The 19,121-nt window shown below is 33.0% G+C and overlaps 3 protein-coding genes across 12 annotated transcripts; all 3 read left to right on the top strand.

The window, feature by feature from the left end:
* Positions 1-4,249: 4,249 nt before the first annotated feature.
* LOC123198319 (probable WRKY transcription factor 27) lies at positions 4,250-5,990 on the top strand. Its single transcript, XM_044613004.1, has 3 exons — positions 4,250-5,047; positions 5,137-5,250; positions 5,378-5,990. Exons 1-3 carry the CDS (start codon positions 4,500-4,502, stop codon positions 5,862-5,864), a joined length of 1,149 nt encoding a protein of 382 aa, XP_044468939.1. The 5' UTR covers positions 4,250-4,499; the 3' UTR covers positions 5,865-5,990.
* Positions 5,991-8,974: 2,984 nt separating this feature from the next.
* Positions 8,975-12,107, top strand: LOC123197171 (probable NADH dehydrogenase [ubiquinone] 1 alpha subcomplex subunit 5, mitochondrial). 10 transcript variants are annotated; one of them, XR_006497833.1, is made up of 4 exons: positions 8,975-9,371; positions 10,755-10,856; positions 11,548-11,584; positions 11,666-12,107. XR_006497833.1 is itself a non-coding variant. In XM_044611339.1 (2 exons), the coding sequence occupies exons 1-2, from the start codon at positions 9,059-9,061 to the stop codon at positions 10,778-10,780; spliced, it is 339 nt and encodes a 112-aa protein (XP_044467274.1). In that variant the 5' UTR covers positions 8,977-9,058; the 3' UTR covers positions 10,781-11,105. The 10 variants fall into 10 exon arrangements, 3 of the variants coding, with proteins under 3 accessions (XP_044467274.1, XP_044467272.1, XP_044467273.1); XR_006497829.1 differs by having other exon boundaries at positions 11,513-11,584; XR_006497834.1 differs by having other exon boundaries at positions 10,734-10,856; positions 11,866-12,107.
* Positions 12,108-12,771: 664 nt separating this feature from the next.
* Positions 12,772-17,539, top strand: LOC123197984 (protein SGT1 homolog B-like). The gene is made up of 10 exons (XM_044612534.1): positions 12,772-13,034; positions 13,134-13,203; positions 13,778-13,902; positions 14,114-14,243; positions 15,168-15,258; positions 15,367-15,432; positions 15,739-15,877; positions 16,843-16,925; positions 17,020-17,124; positions 17,210-17,539. The coding sequence occupies exons 1-10, from the start codon at positions 12,875-12,877 to the stop codon at positions 17,315-17,317; spliced, it is 1,077 nt and encodes a 358-aa protein (XP_044468469.1). The 5' UTR covers positions 12,772-12,874; the 3' UTR covers positions 17,318-17,539.
* Positions 17,540-19,121: the final 1,582 nt, after the last annotated feature.

Below are 19,121 nucleotides of genomic sequence, written 5' to 3'. Positions count from 1 at the left end.
TTGAAAAATATTAAACTGGTTTGATGAGATTGTAATAATATGACTATTGTTTTAATAATTGAATTAGTTAGATTGTTTAAACCATCCAGTTGGATAGAGTTTGATTCAATTAGAAGAAAAAGTAAATTTTTTTAAAAAATTTTTAATTGGGATTTAAATATAAATTCTTATTTATTAATTTTGTAAATATATATATATATATTATTAAACAAGTTTATTTTAATATTAAATTAATTTAAGTTATATATTTAATATTGAATTATATAAAATTGTTTTTAAATATTACGGGTAAATAATTTATAATATATTAATAATAGGATTTTAATGGTGGGCAAATTACTAGACCATTCCCCTATACAGTACTATCGAATCTGGCCCGTTAAAAATGCAAAGATTCCCACATAAAAAGCATCTACAAAGACAAGCCCAAGTTAAATGGTTGAAGATCCTTCACTTAAAAATGGCATATATGGCAACTAACAGAGGAACACTTTTCTTTCTCCTTTATTATGTTCCTTTTTAGGGAGTATGTGGGCTCCATCAAATCACGAAGATGTGCTGCCACGTTTCTATGATCAACGGTGACGATTTATTTGGCCTCTGTTCACACTAGTTACAGTACCGTGAAGCCCTCTCTCCTGAGAGTGCAACGTGACAAACAATAGCTTTAGCCTTTGCAGTGAATTTCAGTTATTATATATATGCATTTAATCACAGAGAGAGAGAGAGATTAAAAAAATGACCAATTACTAAAAGGGACCTGTGGACCCCGCTTCCTTCGTTCACAGACGCGCTCACTGATGGTGTGGTGGAGCCGTGGTCGTGGAGACATCGGCTTCAATTCATCACAGGTTCGTGGCGGTATAAAGCACCGTGTATTTAAAATTCGATCATTAAATCAAAATTAATTTATAATGTGATTTGATTTTATTATTTTATTTAATTTTTATATAAGTATTGATTTATTTAAAATTTAACCAAATTTAGTAAATTTATTAAATTAAAAAAATTATTTAAAATCATATTCAAATAATACTACTCAATTTTTATCTTATTAAAATATAAAAGAGTTATAATTTGTAAAATATTAATTGAATTAATGATAAATTTTGTAATTAGATTTTATTTTTATCTATGCAATAAAGTGATAATTATTTAATTAATATATTTGAAATTATGTTTTTATATATTTTATATTTAAAAAATGTGATAAATATTTGATAATATTAAAAAAATATATAATAATTTGACAATAAATTGAATTAGTTGGTTATCCAATTAAATCACGAACTAGTGAGATAACCAATTCTACTATTGATTTGGTTTTAAAAACATTGGTAATCAAGTTAGTGGTGGATGTGTGATTCAAATTAAGTTGACTATGAATAAGAGTCATTCGAACAACTAATATTTGATTCAGACTCAAGTTTATTTAAATTGATATTCGGTTTTATTAAAAAATTTAAATAAGATAAACAATACCATCAGTGCACGATAACTTCAGGAATTTCACAAAGAGACTTTCACAACTTTATTATTTTTGGTTAGTCAACTATCGAAAACTTTTAAAACGCTACCAAATCTTAAAGAAATAATACAATATCTTGTATAACTTCAAATCAAACTATTAAAATCGAAATTCAATTGTCGTAATTAAATCTACATACGTTTAATAATATCCTCATGGTAAGTTATTTGAAAAAAAACTCGAATAATTTAATATATCCAGAATCGTAATTATTATTTTGAATATAATCGAAGTAATTTGAAGGGACCAAAAAAAAAAATCAACGATGAAACGCAACCCCGACAAATTAGTTATTCAATATATACATACATAAATACATAGTATTCAATAAAAAAGGATAAAAACAAATAAATGAGACACTTTCCACTTTGAAAATTGACTTTAGTAAGCAAGATTAAAATTTTGAAGGTGAATAGTGAACTATATTTTCAGAGAATTTGGGGCTACACCAATTTAAGCTGCATTATAAATTATACTAGAAAATAGAGATAATATTAATTTAAATTTTTTATTTCAATAAAATAATATCATTTATATAATTTATATAAATAAGTATATTTGATGTGTATCATTATATAATTAAATAATTTTAAATTAAAAATAAAGTAACATTAAATCACATTATGACACACATATATATGTATCTATAAGTGAATATATATAGTATTACTCTTTTTATTTACCCCACGAAATGTCAAATCCACCTCTACTAGTGGACAAACATGTTATTAAAAAAAGGGAAAAATATTATTTCCCATCCAACTTTTAGATCATTCTCAAACCTATATTCATAGGAGATGAAAAACCCCTATTCTCATCCATAGGTAAACTGCTATTAATTTTTTTTGTTAAATGGAGGGGTAAAATAGTTATTTTACTGTTTATATTAAAAGTTATAAAGTTTATTATTTTTTACCCCCTTTAGATTTTAGAAACTAACATTTCACCTTTACTTAAAGTTTTTAAATTTTAAAAAGTAATATTTTCACCCCAAAATCTAGGGTTTTCATATTTTTCAAACCGCAGTCGCCCCCTATAACTTTCAAAAATAGTAGTTTCACACCCATTCTTTAACTTTATCTTCCGACGTCATCTCTGACCTCCTTCTCTCTTGGTGTGACGACGGTGGTGCGATGAAGAGATCTTCATCTCCTCGTCGCATGGTGCGACGAAGAGACAGAGATTTCTTCATCGCACCACCGTGTGACGAAGAGGTCTCTCATCGTTGCTTCACCCAGACGATGAAGGACGACGCTTATCGCTCATCGCGTCATCCAGACGCAATGACGAAGGATGATAAAGTGTCATCCTTCGTCTGTTCTTCCAGATCTAGACGACGCTTTATAATCCAAATCTGGGTGACAAAGGGTCGTCCTTCGTTGTCCTTTGTAGTCGGAGATGAGAGATCGATGGTGGTTGGAGAAGGAAGCAAACCTTAGGAGTAAAATCTAAACTTTTTAAACTTTGAGGATGAGTTGAGGTGTTAGTTTTTAAAACTTGAAGGGGGAAAATGGTAAAATTTTAAAGTTTTAAAGTTTATAGGTAAAATGATGATTTTACCCTTGTACCTAATTGAAAATTTGGATGGCATTTGGTTATGGGTGAGAGTTTAAGTTTTTCATTTTCCGTTGGTGTGAATTTAAAATTGGGGTAAAAGTTGGGTGGGAAATAGTCCTTTTCCTTTAAAAAAACGAACAACATTATTAAAGGGGCAAAATAATTGAATTTGAGTCAAACTAAATTTTAATTTCAGTTTAAATTCAATTTATTTAAGTTAAACATGGATATAATCTAAATCAACTCGATTTTAATCCACCTTAATGTATGTATTTTAATGCATAGGTCTTTTATTTTTTTTTAAATAAATATTTGAGCATGGAATTGCACCATATACAAGAGAGTTCCAACTCATATTTTTCGTATTTAATTTTATCCTAAATAAATAGTATAAAATTTCAACACGTTATTTGCTAATGAATATTGATAATTAAATCTTATTTTATACTGTTTAATAATTATAACTTATAGGATTGACGTCACATTAATTAAGTATAAAGTTCAAATTCGTACGGCTATAAAAAGGTGGTAGAATTTTCTAATCTCTATTCAAAATTTTCAAATATTCCTAACCTCTTTTTCTACCGGGGCAGCCATAGAGCAATAGCCTTTCATCACTCAAGCCTACAAATTCTAACCATGATTTTGAAACTCAGGCCAATCATCAGACTAGGTATCTGTGACTACTTAGAAGAAATTTAATTTTTTTTTGTTAAATATAATTTTAATTTTATATTTAACGATTAAATAGATAAAATTATTTTAAATATTATTTTAATATTTATTTATATAGTCCAACGATATGGTCATAGATTCAATCTATGCCCAATTGGAAAACATGTAATAACGAAATGCTCATGCGTACAAAGCGTGAAGCACACGCTTGAAAATCGCGAGTGGTATCACTTTCATCCCCACAGACAATCTCTAACCAAACCTCGAGTACAAAACAAAGCAGAAACGCAGCGTTTAGTGTAGTTGACAGGCATAGTATAGAGGAACCATATCCGTTACACCTTCTCTTATTGCAGCCCTGGGCCCCCCTTTGACAACCACCGAAGTCAACGAAAAAGCAAAACTTTGGTTTATATCTAGACAGAGAAAATCGTGAAACCCACAAAAAATTAAAAATAACAAAGGTTTTATTGGCTTTTTTTCAGTAGGGGAATTCTAGGTGCCATTCTTCATGTATAAATGATTTTCAATTACCAAGTCAAGTGCTCCACCATCCCAATTCCTCTCTCTCTTCTTACTCCGTCCAAAATCTTCAATCTTTTATTGTTTCATAGCCCAGATAAAAGTCAGCGCCGTCCTTTGTGCCTCTCTCTCTTTTAATTCTTGCCCAATTATTTCAGAAAAAAGGACCAAGCTAGACTGGTTTGTTGATAGTTTCAAGGTTGATTTGTGGGCTAAAATGGGTGAGAGATTGTATCCGGTTAGTGGGGTTGTTGCAGAGAACTGGGATCTGTATGCGGTGGTCAGAAGTTGCTCTTCCGCCATTGATGCCAGCTCTGCAACCACAACTAGTAATATCACCCATGAAAATAGCACCAGTGTTTCAGAGAATCCTTTGTCTTTTTTGGCTTCTTTGAAGTTCGAAGAAGAGGAAGATCCGTTTTCGTTTCCTAATCTTGTACAGGAGAGGAACAATGGTTTTGAAGAATTACAAGATTCTTTCAAGTCCTTTCTCTCAAACACTACAGCCATCACCAACACCGCTAGCAAAGATGACATTTTGAGCTCTTCTGGTTCTGTCATTGGAGGATTGAATTTGAGCAGCCAACAACAAGAAGTAAAAACAAGCATCAATTCTCCTCTTTTTGTCTTCCGAGACCCCAAAAATCAACCATCACGACATTTACAGCAACAATCACAGCGTCTGCAGCAAGATTTACAACAAAAGCCATCTGGGTCCATTGCTTTACGGCCCATGCAATCTCAGCCACCTCGATCCAGAAAGAGGTAAGTAAAGTTTTCTTCTTCTTGTTGTTAATGGCGTATTAGCAGTCTAAATCGGAACCAAAAAAACAAAAAATCGTCCTTTTTAACAGGAAGACCCCGCAAAAGAGAATGGTATGTCATGTCACGGCTGAGAATCTCTCTACTGATTTGTGGGCTTGGCGTAAATACGGGCAAAAACCAATCAAAGGCTCGCCATATCCTAGGTCTATTCTCTTTTAGCCTTCGCTAATCTTCCTCTCTTTCTTCTTTATTCTCCGAATCTGAATACAATGATTGTAAATTGTAATGAATCTGAACTGTTTACAAAAGATAAAATTTTATTATGCGCAGAAACTACTACAGGTGCAGTAGCTCAAAAGGCTGTGCAGCAAGAAAGCAAGTGGAACGCAGCAACACGGATCCCAATTTATTCATTGTGAGCTACACAGGCGACCACCAGCATCCTCGGCCGACTCACAGAAACTCACTGGCTGGAAGCACAAGAAACAAATTCTCAAGAACTCAAACTCCCCTTACGAAGAATAATAATGATAAAGATGCTGCAGCCCAGCCGCCCACCACTAACGCTTCATGCTCCTCCCCTCTCTCGTCCACCAGCAACTCGCCGACGGCCCTAGAGGAAGCAAAGAATCAATCCGAGGCAGCTGAGATAAACAGTGAGATGGTGGAACTAGAAGAAGAGGTTGATGATGAAGACGATCTTCTTATCCCAAACTTAGCAGCAGCTATTAATGAAGATCTTTTCAAAGGGCTTGAAGACCTCAGTTCTTGTGTTGCTAGTTGTAGTAGTAATAGAAGAGAAGAAGGTGGCGGGTAAGAGCACAGCAGCCCAGTTCCCTCCACCTACGGTGGCTTCTAGTCGCCGGAATTTAATTTAAATGTTTCTGTAAGCTTAATTTCCTTTCAATCCTTTTGGTTATCAAAGATTAACACCTAATTAACATAAATTTAAGATCTCTAATTGCATCTTAAGAATTTGATTATGATGATGATCATGAGTTTGCCTTGTGAAATGATTATATCAGTATCCTATGTTAATTACTTACTGTAAGTGAATGCAAAGAAGAAGGTAATTAATTAGAGATTAACAATATTAATTAATCTTAATAATTTATTAATAAAATTAGAGATTAACAATACCAGTAAGTATCCATCTGTTCATTTGACGTCTTCTAACTTCTGGGTTCAAATATTTTTTCATTGTTTCTGAATGAGATAAGAGTTGGTCAAAATTCAAATTTATGAAGAAGGCAAGAGGGGAATTATAATAAATGTAAGTTGATAATGATGGAGAATGGCATTCCAGAAGGCTGAGATCAGCCTTAAGCTATCAAAGAATCTAATGATGCAAGTTGTTAAGCTTTCTTATCTGTAATTTATGGAGAAATGTCATCGAGGTAGCATCTGTTTACATGCCTTGATTAGGATGTATTAATAATAACATTAATAATAATAATAATAATAATAATAAGGGTAAAGAACTTACTCCGACCCAAGGTTTCATGAATTTGCAAATTTCAATAATTGAATTTTAAAAACTTAAATATCTATTCATAAGTTGTTAAAATTAATAAAATCTATTATTTTTAAAAGTAAAATTGTCATTTTATCAGTGATATTAAAAAAAAATTATCTCATTTTCTTTCTTAAACCTTAAAAACTAACAATTATTTTTAGAATTAAACTTTGAAAAGTTACAATTTCTTCCTATAATTTCTATTTTTCACAAGGTTCCAATTTTCCAGCGAACGACTCCCTTCTTTGGCAATGTCTCTCCCTCTCCAACGTGTCTCTCTTTTCTGGTGTGTCTCTCATTCTTAGTCATCTCTCTCAACTATTGTGATATGGAGACCACAAAAAACCAATGAATCATTCATTTGGAGATGAATCGTCAGTTGTTCTTTGTCATTTTTTCGTGGCTCTTTAGCTCCTTCACTTTGGCTCTTTGTCTCCTCCATCCACGAATCAGTTCTTCACCATAAGAGACTGAAGCATGAAGAAGCGGCTGAAGAGCAAAGACAGATCGTCACTTCTTCATCTTCTTCATCCACAAGGTGCTTGTTTATTAGTTGGGAATAGAGATAGATCAATGGATTGCAAACAAAGAGCCCTGGGAGGGCAGAAGAAGCAGTTGGAGATGGATTCATATGGCCGACAATATAGAAAGGAAAAAGAAAACCCTAGGAGGAAAATGTTACTTTTGAAAACTTAAATTAGAAGGAAACTGTTAATTTTTAAAACTAAAGTGGTGAAATGATATATAGTTTTTTTTTAATATTATTAATTAAATAAACTAACATATTTTATTAATTTTAATAGTTCTTAAGTAAATATTTAAAAATTTAAAACTTAACAGATAGAGGTTTGAGATTTCACTTAACCTTGGATAAGAATAAGTCATTTGGCCTAATAATAATAGCAACACTATCAATATGCCGTGAACAACTAGTTAACTCCACACTTTCTTCAAATAAATTTGAGAATGCATTTTTTACACATGGATTTAAGTATGCATATTATCATATTTTGATATATCCGTATTAAAGTGAAAAATTTGACAATAAATTGTCACACTAATATATATACATAATATAATATAACTCTATCCGTCTTGATTCAAAAACTACTTAAAGCAAGAAATTTCAAACATGGGTCCAAAGGATTAAATTTGTCTCCAAAATCTTATAAATGATTTGAGTGCAAACTTCCTATAAAATAAATTTAGCATATATATTAACGTGTTTTGATATTTTTATATTGAAGTAGACGGTTTTAATAATAGATTATTAGACTAATTTCTCACAAGTTTACTAACTATATAATTACACCCAACAAGTGAGTTTCTCGTTATAAAAAAAATTTACACTTCAATATAATTGAAATCATTTGTTTGTTCCAAACCGCCTTGTTAACAAGTATGTTTACCTTTTAAGTCTTACTCTTAAATGAGAACACAAACATAATTTTTTAAAACATAAATCAATTAAAAAATTGATCATATTCGTAAATTCAAAATGTGTTCTTTTTTCAAAAATATATTTGTTGTGTATGATTGTGCCCTTTGATTTTACAATTATTTTAGTTAGGTTCACTGGTTAATCCAAATCCATCCCTGATTCAATTCCTTAATCTAAGTATATAACCAATTATTTAAATTAAGAATGGGTAGATTCGATTTGAGTTGGTTCATATCGGAGTCACAATTAGGGTCAAACAAATTAATTTGGAATTGAAACTCTAGCTTGATGACTATATTTGAGATTAAATTATTTATTCATTCAATGACATTGTTTATCTTGTCGTTAATATTATTTATTATTTGAAGACACTGTTTACTCTATCGGTAATCCTTCGATGACATTGTATATGAGTTCAAATGAGATTGAGCTTGAGCTAGGTATTACAACCTTGACCTGAGCTCGAGTTGAGCTTGACTCGGATGAAATCCATCTCTAGTCCTAGTTTCATTTTAGGCCCTATGTATGGCGTATTGGGCCTATCTAGAGGCGTCAATTGGGTGGGTGACCTATGGCCTAACTTGAATCACGAGAAAATAGTCTAATTCAAAAAATATTTGATTCGCTATTGTAGTGTGTCAAGTCTGACCTATAAATTTTCTAGGTTAGCCTTAGACTTAGTTACAAGACTTGCAGACCAGCTTGACCTGACTCATTACTGTTTATATAATTAATTAAAAAATTAATTAATTAATAATTATAATAAAAAATAAAAATTTTTAATTATAAATTAATGCATCAGCCCGTTTAAGGCCCACTTTGACCGTATGATCAGGCCTTCGGTTTTAAAATTTTTGTGGGCCCAACATAGAGATCCATTGTACAGCACCGGAGAAGACCCGGACCAACATAGAGATCCATTGACACCTATAGGCCTATCCATCAATTTCTCATTTGAAGGACATCGGAAGAGGAGTTATCCATTTCCCAATCGGCCCGCAGAAAAAAAGAACACACTGAAATGTACAAGAAGGAGAAGAGAGAAGTGTGAAAGATGTTCCCACGCTTGATCGGGGGGCCATTGATGACCAAGGTGAAACAAACGACCGGGATTGTGGGACTGGATGTGGTCCCCAACGTGAGGGAAGTTCTGATCAATTTGTGCAGCAAAACCCTAAGAGAGATCCCGGCCGTTCCCGAAGATGAAGGATGCCGTAAGGCAGTGGAGAGCTTCACACGACACCGTCTCAAGGTTTTCCAAGAGGAAGAAGACTGGGAAATGATCGAGAAACGCCTCGGATGTGGTCAGGTTGAGGAGCTCATCGATGAAGCCCAGGACCAGCTCAAGCTCATTGACAAAATGATCGGTCCGTAAACTCACTCGCTCGCTCGCTCACTCACTCGCTCGCTCACTCACTCACTCACTCACTATAATTCAGTGCGAAAAGTTTATCTCTTAATAAATATAAATTTTATTGGTTGGAAATTTGGTATGCTGTTGATTGGTCCGATTAGCTTTCAGCTCCTTTTTGTTAGGAACCGCAATGTGCTTATCCAGGTCGATTCTTTATGTTCTAAATTATAGATTTTGACTGAAATTTACTCTTTTATATGCCTCTTGATGAAGCAGCTTATATTCTTGAAGAGTTATATGAACTGAATCGCAGAGTAAGAGTTGAGTGATTAATTTCAACCCGCTGCTAGCTTAGAAGCTCTAGTTAAGTATGATGAGCGCTGTGCACGAATTTTTGTAGGCATAACCTTCGTGATAGAGTATGAATTAGCAGAGTTTTTACAACTACTGAAAAAAAGTTGTTGGTTGTAAATGAGTTTAGATTTTGAGAGTTTTATTTAATGAAATGAAATTTAGGCTTCCTGTATCAGCTCACAGTGATGCTTCTGAAGAAGCTTAAAAAGGAGACACTAGAAGGGCTTCTGACTGATCAAAAAAGCATTTTTGAGGCCTTAATTAAAATACAAACTTGCCCTGGTGAAAGCGTTATAAAACGGACTGATAGCCTACTTCATTTTCGAAGTTTCAGGTTTTCCCATTCTTATTTTGTGTCTTTATGTGCATGTCTAGTGTTACCCTGGTAGCAGGATGCTGCTTGATTTAGACGGACTAAGATTTGATCATTCTAAAAATAGTGAGTGAAAGTTAAATTTGAGTTTTTGGACAGTCTGGTAGCTAAAAAAGTTCTTTCATGTTGTTGTAAGATATGAACATCATTTTAACTAAAATTGATACTATATATATATATATAAGAACTGGTTCAGAGAGTGTTCAATACCAAGCAATTCTTAGGCATTCCTTTTTATACATATTTTTTTATCATATGAGGAACCTAACTTTCTTTCTCTTTTCGATAATAGGAAGTTTTGATAATTACATGACATGTTTAACTTGTCACCTTCCATTTTTAAGATTGTAACGTTCACTTGTCTAGACATGAGGTTAATGCTTTCCATTTCCTTCTAGCTCCTTTCTGTTGAGGCCTAGCAGTATGTTGAATGCTTATCTTGAGTAATTGAAGTATGAGTTAATCATCAAACTATGCAAAAAAATCCGCCCAAGATTTGTGCCTATGTTAATTTTGTACTACCTTTTTTAGTGCCATTTAATTCATGAAAGCAGCTCACATTTTGTTAGTAGTAGTTTGTACTATGAGCTTTTTGGTTTATTAAAGAGTGGAATCCTTAGGGTGTTCCTGATGACTATGTTTGTGAAGTTATCGATAATGATGCACCAGTTCCCAAGCATGTTCCTCTGCACTGACCCGGTCCTCTGCCTGAGGAATTCTACAAGACATTGGAGGCTGTTACCAAAAGTGATGCTCCTGCTGTGACCTCTGGTGAGTCACGGCCTTAGGAATAATATTCTGCTGGTACTTGTCTGGAGGAATGATTTAAATAATCTTGAGATGAACAGGTGTTACAAGATCTCTTTTGTTTTACCACATCTTATTTGTGCATACCAGTAGGAATGATATTACTTAAAGTGTCTGGCACAATCACAATTTTGGTTTTCAAAGTTAGCATCTGGCTACTGTGTAGAACCAAACTTGTTTATATTTTGAATAATCAACCTCATTTTCTCCAAAGTTTGTATATATCTGTATCTTAATTTACCCTAAAAATTGATGCTGAAGATTTTGAGAGACTTAGTGAAAACAGTCAGCACTTGGGTGAAGCTCCTTGGAGTTAATCCAACGGTCCAACAATAACTTTCCTATATTTAAGTGAACTCAAACTCATCATGTCTTCCTTTATATGAAACTGGAACTAATCTTCCTCAACCAAGGCTTGATCTGAGCAACAGATTTCACAACCCCGAAACTAGAACATGAAACCTCTGCACTACCTGACTCCTCTTGCCTTTTCCCAACACATCTAATGCAGGAAATAGTATTAACTGCAGTGCAATTCATATTTGTATAGTCTATTTGATATTTGTATAGATTGATTCTGGATATTGCAAAGAATCTTATACTGGCAATTACTTTCTTAGGAAGTTAAACATTGAGGATTTATCGATGCCTGCAGATCCCATCAGCTCAGGACGCCAAAGCAGAAGAACATGGTAATGAGTTCATTTTCTAAAGCAAACAATTTGGGTTATTTTTCGCTTGATATATCTTTTGCTGATGGAAAGTATTCTCAGCTAATCAGAATGGCCGGTAATGTTCACACTGCTGCTTCGTGGACCCTTGTACAGAAGCTTCAGCGAAGCTTATCAGAAATGGCCTTTCCTTGTTAAACATTATGAGCACAATTTATTACTGAATTTAAAATCATTTCCCAGCTGGTTTATTTTCAAATGGAATTTCCTGGGTGTTGACTTTGAATTATGTGATTGAGAAGGTGAATTGAAGTGGAAATTTCTAGAAATGGAGGCGATTGCAGAATCTTTCTTGCAGCTTCAAGGAAATTTTGATGCAGCTTCAATGATGGGAGATGCTTTTCTTGAATGCTCAAAAAATGGAACAAATAATTGCTATCAAATCTCTGGATTCTTAAAGTGATTCTTATCTAAATGCAATTAGCATGTAGTCTGCTTTACAGCTTTCCTTCCTCTGATAAAGTAATAATTTATTATTTTCCAATGATTCTTAGAAAAACCAGGGGTGGAGTTGATCTGACTTCGGATGTATCATGGGTTAGTTTGAGTTTAGTTCAAAATCAAACTATCAATTTGGGATAGTGTTTGCTTCGAACGGTTGGTAAATAGTAATATCAGATTAAAAGACAATGAATTATTTAAAAAAAAAGAAAAATTATAGAAAAAAAGTCATTGGAGAAAAAAAAAAATATCAACAAGACGTGCTTTAGTGTCATGAAGTTAAGAAGCTCTCAAACTCAGCTTGAACTACTGTTTTAATTTGAGTTTAACTAGTGTAAAATCAAATATTAATTTGAGTTTAAATTAATTTAGTTTGGATTCACCTATATGAACCAAAATTATTTATTTTAAGTGGTTTAAATTATAAGCAATATAATAAAGAATAATAAAATTATATATATACAATTTTAAACACATAAATAATATCATATTATATGATTAAGTGATTTTAAATTATAATAAATTAATATATAATCACATTATGCCATACTTAATTATGAATTTTAAATTGTATAAATATAACATTGTTTCATAAAAACATCAAATTACCATTCACACCCCTGAGAATTCCATAGTTTGGGGGGTAAAATAGTAAATTAACAGTGTTGATCAGGGCCAAAAAATGATATAATAAACCAATAAGAAACAGGTTAGTTGTTGTCATCTTCTGCTATCGTCTTTTGCACTAAACAGTAGCTCCAGTTCTCTTCTAGACCCTTCTTTTCTTTGCCTTCCCGTTCCATCTCTGTAATGGATACCGATCTCGAAAGGAAAGCCAAAGAGGCCTTCATCGACGACCATTTCCAGCTTGCAGTTGAACTCTACTCCAAAGCCATCGATGTTAGCCCTAACAACGCTGAATTGTATGCTGACCGTGCTCAGGCCAACATCAAACTCGAAAGTTTTACTGGTATCTTTTCACCTTCTTTATTATAATTATTTTTTGTTATCCAGTATGCAATTGTGAATTTTATTTAACTTATTTTGATAATTGTTATTTTACGCGCAGAGGCTGTGGCGGATGCGAACAAAGCGATTGAGTTGGACTCTTCAATGGCCAAAGCCTACTTGCGTAAGGCGTGAGTTACATAAACTTTTATTAGATAATGGTGGATGCTTTATTTTTGGTTTCTTTTTATTTATTTATTGAGAAGATTTTTTTAGTTATTAATGCCAGTTATTAAATCATTTATTCTTATATATCCCATTATTAGATTAACCTCTTCATTGTTTGTTAATTATCTTCTGTACTTATGAACTTGTGCTGTTCTTCGAGTTAAATAGATAATCAATGAGTGAACCTGTCAGTTTTGTTGAGAATTAGAGATGTGACAAGTTTAATTTTATTTTTGAATATATAAGCCGGTGATTTGGCTCAATGAGGGTTCAAATTTGGGAAATAATGATGTAACAGGGCTGATTATGGTTTAGTAGTTTTACTGGATCTTCGATTATCTTATTTGCCAGTTTTGTTTTGAATAGAAGATTAGATTTGTCTTTTTTGTCCTTTACGTGGATGTTGTGTTTTGTATGGTTTGACTCATTGGTTATTTATTGATGTGATCGGAGATTGAATTTCATGCTTTCTATGATGGTTTTAGTCGATGGAATCTTGCCAATTGACTTTCCTTTTTCTGCTGTTTTTATGTGCAGCATTGCATGCATGAAGCTTGAGGAATATCAGACGGCTAAGTCAGCATTGGAAACTGGTTCTGCTCTGGCGCCAGGAGAATCAAGATTCACCAAATTAATAAAAGAATGCATTGATTGCATAGCGGGTTTGTAATTTGCTTCTGTAATATTTGTTTGTTTTTTTATTTTCATGAGCAGTGCAAGCTAATTGACCTTTATCAACCTTAGAAGCTATGGACCCCTTTTGGAACCAAGAAATTTTGAGGAGAAAAAGGAAACCTCCAAAAGTAATCTCGGATTAACGAAAATATCTAGTTACCTTCTAATCTTATTTGAGGATTTTACATTTCTTTTTAGAGGAATGTGGTGATTTGCAAAAGGATGTATTGGAAAAGACTCCATCGGATGAATCTACAAAGGGTGCTCAGCCAGAGATAGACCTTTCCAACCAGGAGCCAATGATACCAGCAGCCAAACCAAAATTCAGGTTCGTGCTAAAGTTCAGACTTTTCTGAATTTAATGTCTTGCACATGAAGAATTTGATATCATCTGTTTGTGGTTTTCACACTCTTTTAGATTTAATTTAAATTTTGAGAGTTGAGTGTGAATGAGTTATGATATTATTTTTTAATTCCTTCCAATGTCATTGTTAGACTTGAAAAAGGAAGAGAAGTAAAGGAAAACAAATTGAGAATTAAGGTGATTTTATTTCTCTAGAATTAGGAGATAACAGTGATATATTAATCAACAATTATTGACAAATTCACCTAATTAGTCACCACACACACAAACCCCCCCCCCCCCCCCCCCCCCCCCCCCCTCTTTCTTATAGTTGGAGTATGATATCCAACATGCTCAGCTTGTTATGAAAATTAAACAATTGTTCCTCAACCATAGCCTTGGTAAGCATGCCTTCTAACCAAGCATATTATTATAAGATAAGTTTTAAAGCTTGTTTTTGAATATCTAACATGATCAAATGCTCACTCACTTTTTTATATTTGGGTCCATGTAAAACAATTCTAAGGCTTGTCATAGGTCAACCTCATCTCATGTATGATAGATTTCATTACTGTGGTAGATTTCTTAAATGAATGAAGGAAAGGGAAAGTAACTGATATAAGGACATAGGAGATGTTTTTATTCTATTATATCTTATCATTTTTGTGTTCACATCACTAAGAATTAGTTCATGAGTCACTTGGGAAAAAAAGAAAAGAAAACGAAAGGTAAAGTCAATCTAATTTTGTTATTCCCTAATGCCACCAAAATGCAACTGGATCTAACATGTATGAATTTGCAATCAGATTATATATGGATAGAATTTATAGCAGTATCTCAGACTCAAAGAATTATTTATCATAACTGTAGTGGGATAATTGGTCAACCTGTCCATTAACATCTGTGCAGGCATGAATATTACCAGAAGCCAGAGGAAGTGGTTGTGACCATATTTGCTAAGGGGACTAAAAATGTTTCTGTTGACTTTGGTGAACAGATAGTATGGCAGCAATTCTTTATTCATTTTTTTGTGGTTCATTTTCTTTAATGTTTTGGAATAAATATAGATAAACCAGACAAATGCTAATTCTTGTTTTTTGCTCTACAGCTAAGTGTTAGCATTGATGTTCCTGGTGAAGAGCCGTATCATTTTCAACCTCGCTTATTTGGAAAGGTATTGCCGTAGTTATGGTTTCAATAAGTAATCACAAGTGTATCAACATTTATGATTGCTTTCATGGTTATAGAGGGGAATATCATAGAATTCCTCAATTACATTTGATGTTTGAGAATGATGTGTGATTAACAATTAAGAATTCAATTTTAATAAACATTTCTTTGTGTGGCAAATAAAGTTTGAATTTATGTTTGGCTTTAGCTTTCAGTGGATTGGTTTGTTTTTTGTTTTGTGGAACAGTTGCTTGTTAACTTGTCTTTGATCCTTATTGTACTTTTTGGAGTTTGGTCTTTGTGCAAACAGATAATACCTGCCAAGTGCAGATATGATGTCTTGTCTACCAAAGTGGAAATCCGTCTCGCAAAAGCTGAAACAATACACTGGACAACTCTAGAATTCACCAAGGAAAATACAGTTTTGCGAAGGGTTAATGTATCATCTGGTAGGATGATGTTCTTGTAGTATAACAATTTCTTTAGATCTCAACTTGATGTCAAGTATACCTTGTGTTTTCACACTTTTGTCTTTCACTTTACTTAGTGACACTGCTACGTGCCTGCACATGTATGATTAAAAATCTGAAAGTAAGCCTACTTGCTGACTCAATGTATAAGTTACTTAATGGAATTCATGATGTAAATGCATGTGGATAGCTATAACTATGCTTTTAAATCCCCTAATTGATGGTCAGGGAAGCTGGAATGAGTTTTTTTCTATTGCAGCAGTTTAGCAACATTCTTATCATTGAAGACCTTGTAACTCATATACTTGCCATTTGTTTTTGTTTGTCAATATAAATATATTTTAAACAACAAAACTGTGTACACAGTTTTGAGTATATATTTGGGTATATAGATAATGTGTCATCATGTGATTGAGTGATTTTGAATTAAGGATAAAGTAGCATCCAATCGCATGATGACACATCATTTGTGTACCTAATTATGTATTCAAAACTATAATGCACATGGCATTGCTCTATTTTAAATGGTAGTGTTTCAAATTTTCTTGTCCTATGTATTTTAATGTCATAAGGTAGGCATATGTCTCCTCTGCTACTAGACTCTCTGATTAATACTTTTGTTTTGACTGGTTCAGTTTGAAAATTGGATGGGCTTGTTAATGTTTGGTACTCAAATAGCATTAATGATGAAATGGCTTAGGATTGAGGAGGCCCACTATTTATTCTTGAATATAGAAGAGATTGAGGTTTGACAAACGGCTTTAGTTTCCAGGTTTATGAGGTGGGAACCCAGTGGGGGTAGACTAGGGTATTTGGTGGCTAATGAAATGCTTGTGCCTGACATTCCTGTGGATGCTTCAGTATCGATGTTGTGAATTGCTTGCTGACTAACATCTTTCTTATGCTCCTTTCAACAAGTATAATTCCCGCAACTGATTTTGCAGTTAGTGGAGCTCAACGACCTACTTACCCATCCTCAAAACCTACAAAAGATTGGGATAAGCTTGAAGCTCAAGTGAAGAAGGAGGTGTGCATACAATTTAGTTGCTTTTAAATTAGTTTCTATATTTATGGGTACTTCACTCTGTCAAAGCCATGATTGTTGGTCACTTGTCTTCCAGGAAAAGGATGAGAAGCTAGATGGTGATGCAGCATTAAACAAGTTTTTCAGGGGCATTTATGCCGACGCTGATGAGGACACAAGAAGAGCCATGAAAAAATCTTTCGTAAGAAAAATTTCCCGTTTATCTGTATTAATTCTAACCCGGAATATGCACGCTAAGCCTTCATATTATTTTGCCTATTTTACAGGTGGAGTCAAATGGGACAGTGCTCTCCACAAACTGGAAAGAAGTTGGTTCCAAGAAGGTAGAAGGAAGTCCTCCAGATGGTATGGAAATGAAGCAATGGGAGTACTAAACTCTCTAATCGAACATAACTGTAATTTAGAGTTTGATTTTTTGTCTGTTGAAATTTGTGATGGCTTGTTGAGAGACTCCATTTTATTATCTGTTGCTGGTTGTGTTCCAATGTCTAGATTTAATCATCATGTACATTTTCGTTGTTTGCTTTTATATTTTAGAGGTTTGGTGTTGATGTTGAAACTTGAAATGAATTTTAATCTCGTCACTTGTTTGTTGATTTCTTCTAAAATTAGGGCACATGCTATGTACTCTTCTGTTTTGCCTATAGAGTACCATGAAGTGAATTTCATTTCCCCTGATCAAAGAAAATTATGTTGATTGAAATTTCATAATAACCATGATAAAATATAATACTTGCAGATATAAATCACCATTTTGAGCAAGCGAAGAGCACCCATTTGACTACAAATTGAAATGGCTGTCAAATTTATTCTCTCACTTAGGGTTTGATTCAAGTGGACCTGAATTCCTGTTCGGGTTTGTTGAGTTTTTTAAAAAATTGTTTTGAGTTTAGTTCGTTTTAAGAGAGTTGAATTCTAGTTAGGTTTAAGTTCGTTTATGATGTTAAATATTATAGTTAAATAAAAAATAATTAAAATGAATGGTGTTATTTTAATTAATTTATATTAAATTTTTTTAGGTTTATGAGCTTATTGGGTTGAATATTTATTTGTTCAGAGTTTGTTCAAACCGAGATTATTTTCGAATTGGAATAGGTTTGGTTCTGAATCCAGCCCAACTCTCACCACCCAAGCGTATCTCGGGGCTTCGTGCCTAGGTTTTGAATTGTGGATGCCACACAAAATGGATTTGCAGATGGAGGCAGTGTATCTTTCTCTCTTTTAAAAGACCAAGAGAATGGATATTATATAAATATAAGTACTCTAAATTTATTGGACACCGTAGAGGTGACAGCACGGATGCCATTCTTGTTAATCATTTAATTTAGACGAGAAAATAAAATAAGGTGTCGGACTTTCGAGTCCTCAACTTGATGTATGGTAATGACTTAATACACTACTTGACTGCTAACTATTACTATTATCTAGACATGTTAAGTTATTCGAATTTTGGTGCACTGCATGCAAGATTTCTGGTGCACTTTTTTATAGTTAAGTTTCTATTTTTTTAAGGCAAAATATTGTGTACGTTGTATCTAGTAGGACTTGTTTTATATATATATATATATATAAAATTTTGGTAGGCTTATTATTAAATACCTCTCTTGAGGTCTTAGCTTTTTCCAATACATCTTCTACCGTCTTTAAAAAGAATAATTTTTTGGTACGGGATAAAATATCTCAATCTACAATTTGATTAGTGATAATGACTATAAAATCTATAGCTATAAGCCTCTAATGAATCGAGCTGTCAGCTTAACCTATTTTTGATAGGCTATTGTTTCAACAATCAAACACTTAAAAATCAATGACTGTTACGAGATGAACATTATTTTTATGTTTGAATCTTGATGAAATATTTGATGACGAAAAGATTTGATTACATAATAATTATATTATTGACAAGTTTTTATTTTCCATAAACTCTTTATCAAAAGAGTGATCATGATATTTAGCGAAAGATCAATCTTAATCTGTGAATAAAAAGATGATTAATTGTACATTAATTATGATTTTATTTATCATCAACATTTAGAAAACTTATGAGTCACACATAATAAGAGTTTATTGCCAAAGTTTAAGAAGTTTTGTGCTTACTATAATATAGAGGGGATCACTACTAGTTTTTGTAAAATATCGCAAAATGGCCTAATATAAGTAAGGAGCTAGGACTTTTGG

This window comes from Mangifera indica, chromosome 15, assembly GCF_011075055.1.
Source record: "Mangifera indica cultivar Alphonso chromosome 15, CATAS_Mindica_2.1, whole genome shotgun sequence".
NCBI classification, from domain to species: Eukaryota; Viridiplantae; Streptophyta; class Magnoliopsida; order Sapindales; family Anacardiaceae; genus Mangifera; species Mangifera indica.
This window is presented reverse-complemented; position numbering and strand designations above follow the sequence as displayed.

Coding starts and splice junctions, on each gene's coding strand:
- LOC123198319 (XM_044613004.1), top strand. CDS start 4,500: ATGGGTGAGAGATTGTATCCGGTTAGTGGGGTTGTTGCAGAGAACTGG. Junction 5,048..5,136: donor CCACCTCGATCCAGAAAGAG/GTAAGTAAAGTT, acceptor CCTTTTTAACAG/GAAGACCCCGCAAAAGAGAA. Junction 5,251..5,377: donor AAAGGCTCGCCATATCCTAG/GTCTATTCTCTT, acceptor TATTATGCGCAG/AAACTACTACAGGTGCAGTA.
- LOC123197171 (XM_044611337.1), top strand. CDS start 9,059: ATGTTCCCACGCTTGATCGGGGGGCCATTGATGACCAAGGTGAAACAA. Junction 9,372..10,733: donor GCTCATTGACAAAATGATCG/GTCCGTAAACTC, acceptor ATGTTTGTGAAG/TTATCGATAATGATGCACCA.
- LOC123197984 (XM_044612534.1), top strand. CDS start 12,875: ATGGATACCGATCTCGAAAGGAAAGCCAAAGAGGCCTTCATCGACGAC. Junction 15,259..15,366: donor TTGACTTTGGTGAACAGATA/GTATGGCAGCAA, acceptor TTTGCTCTACAG/CTAAGTGTTAGCATTGATGT. Junction 17,125..17,209: donor GAGCCATGAAAAAATCTTTC/GTAAGAAAAATT, acceptor CCTATTTTACAG/GTGGAGTCAAATGGGACAGT.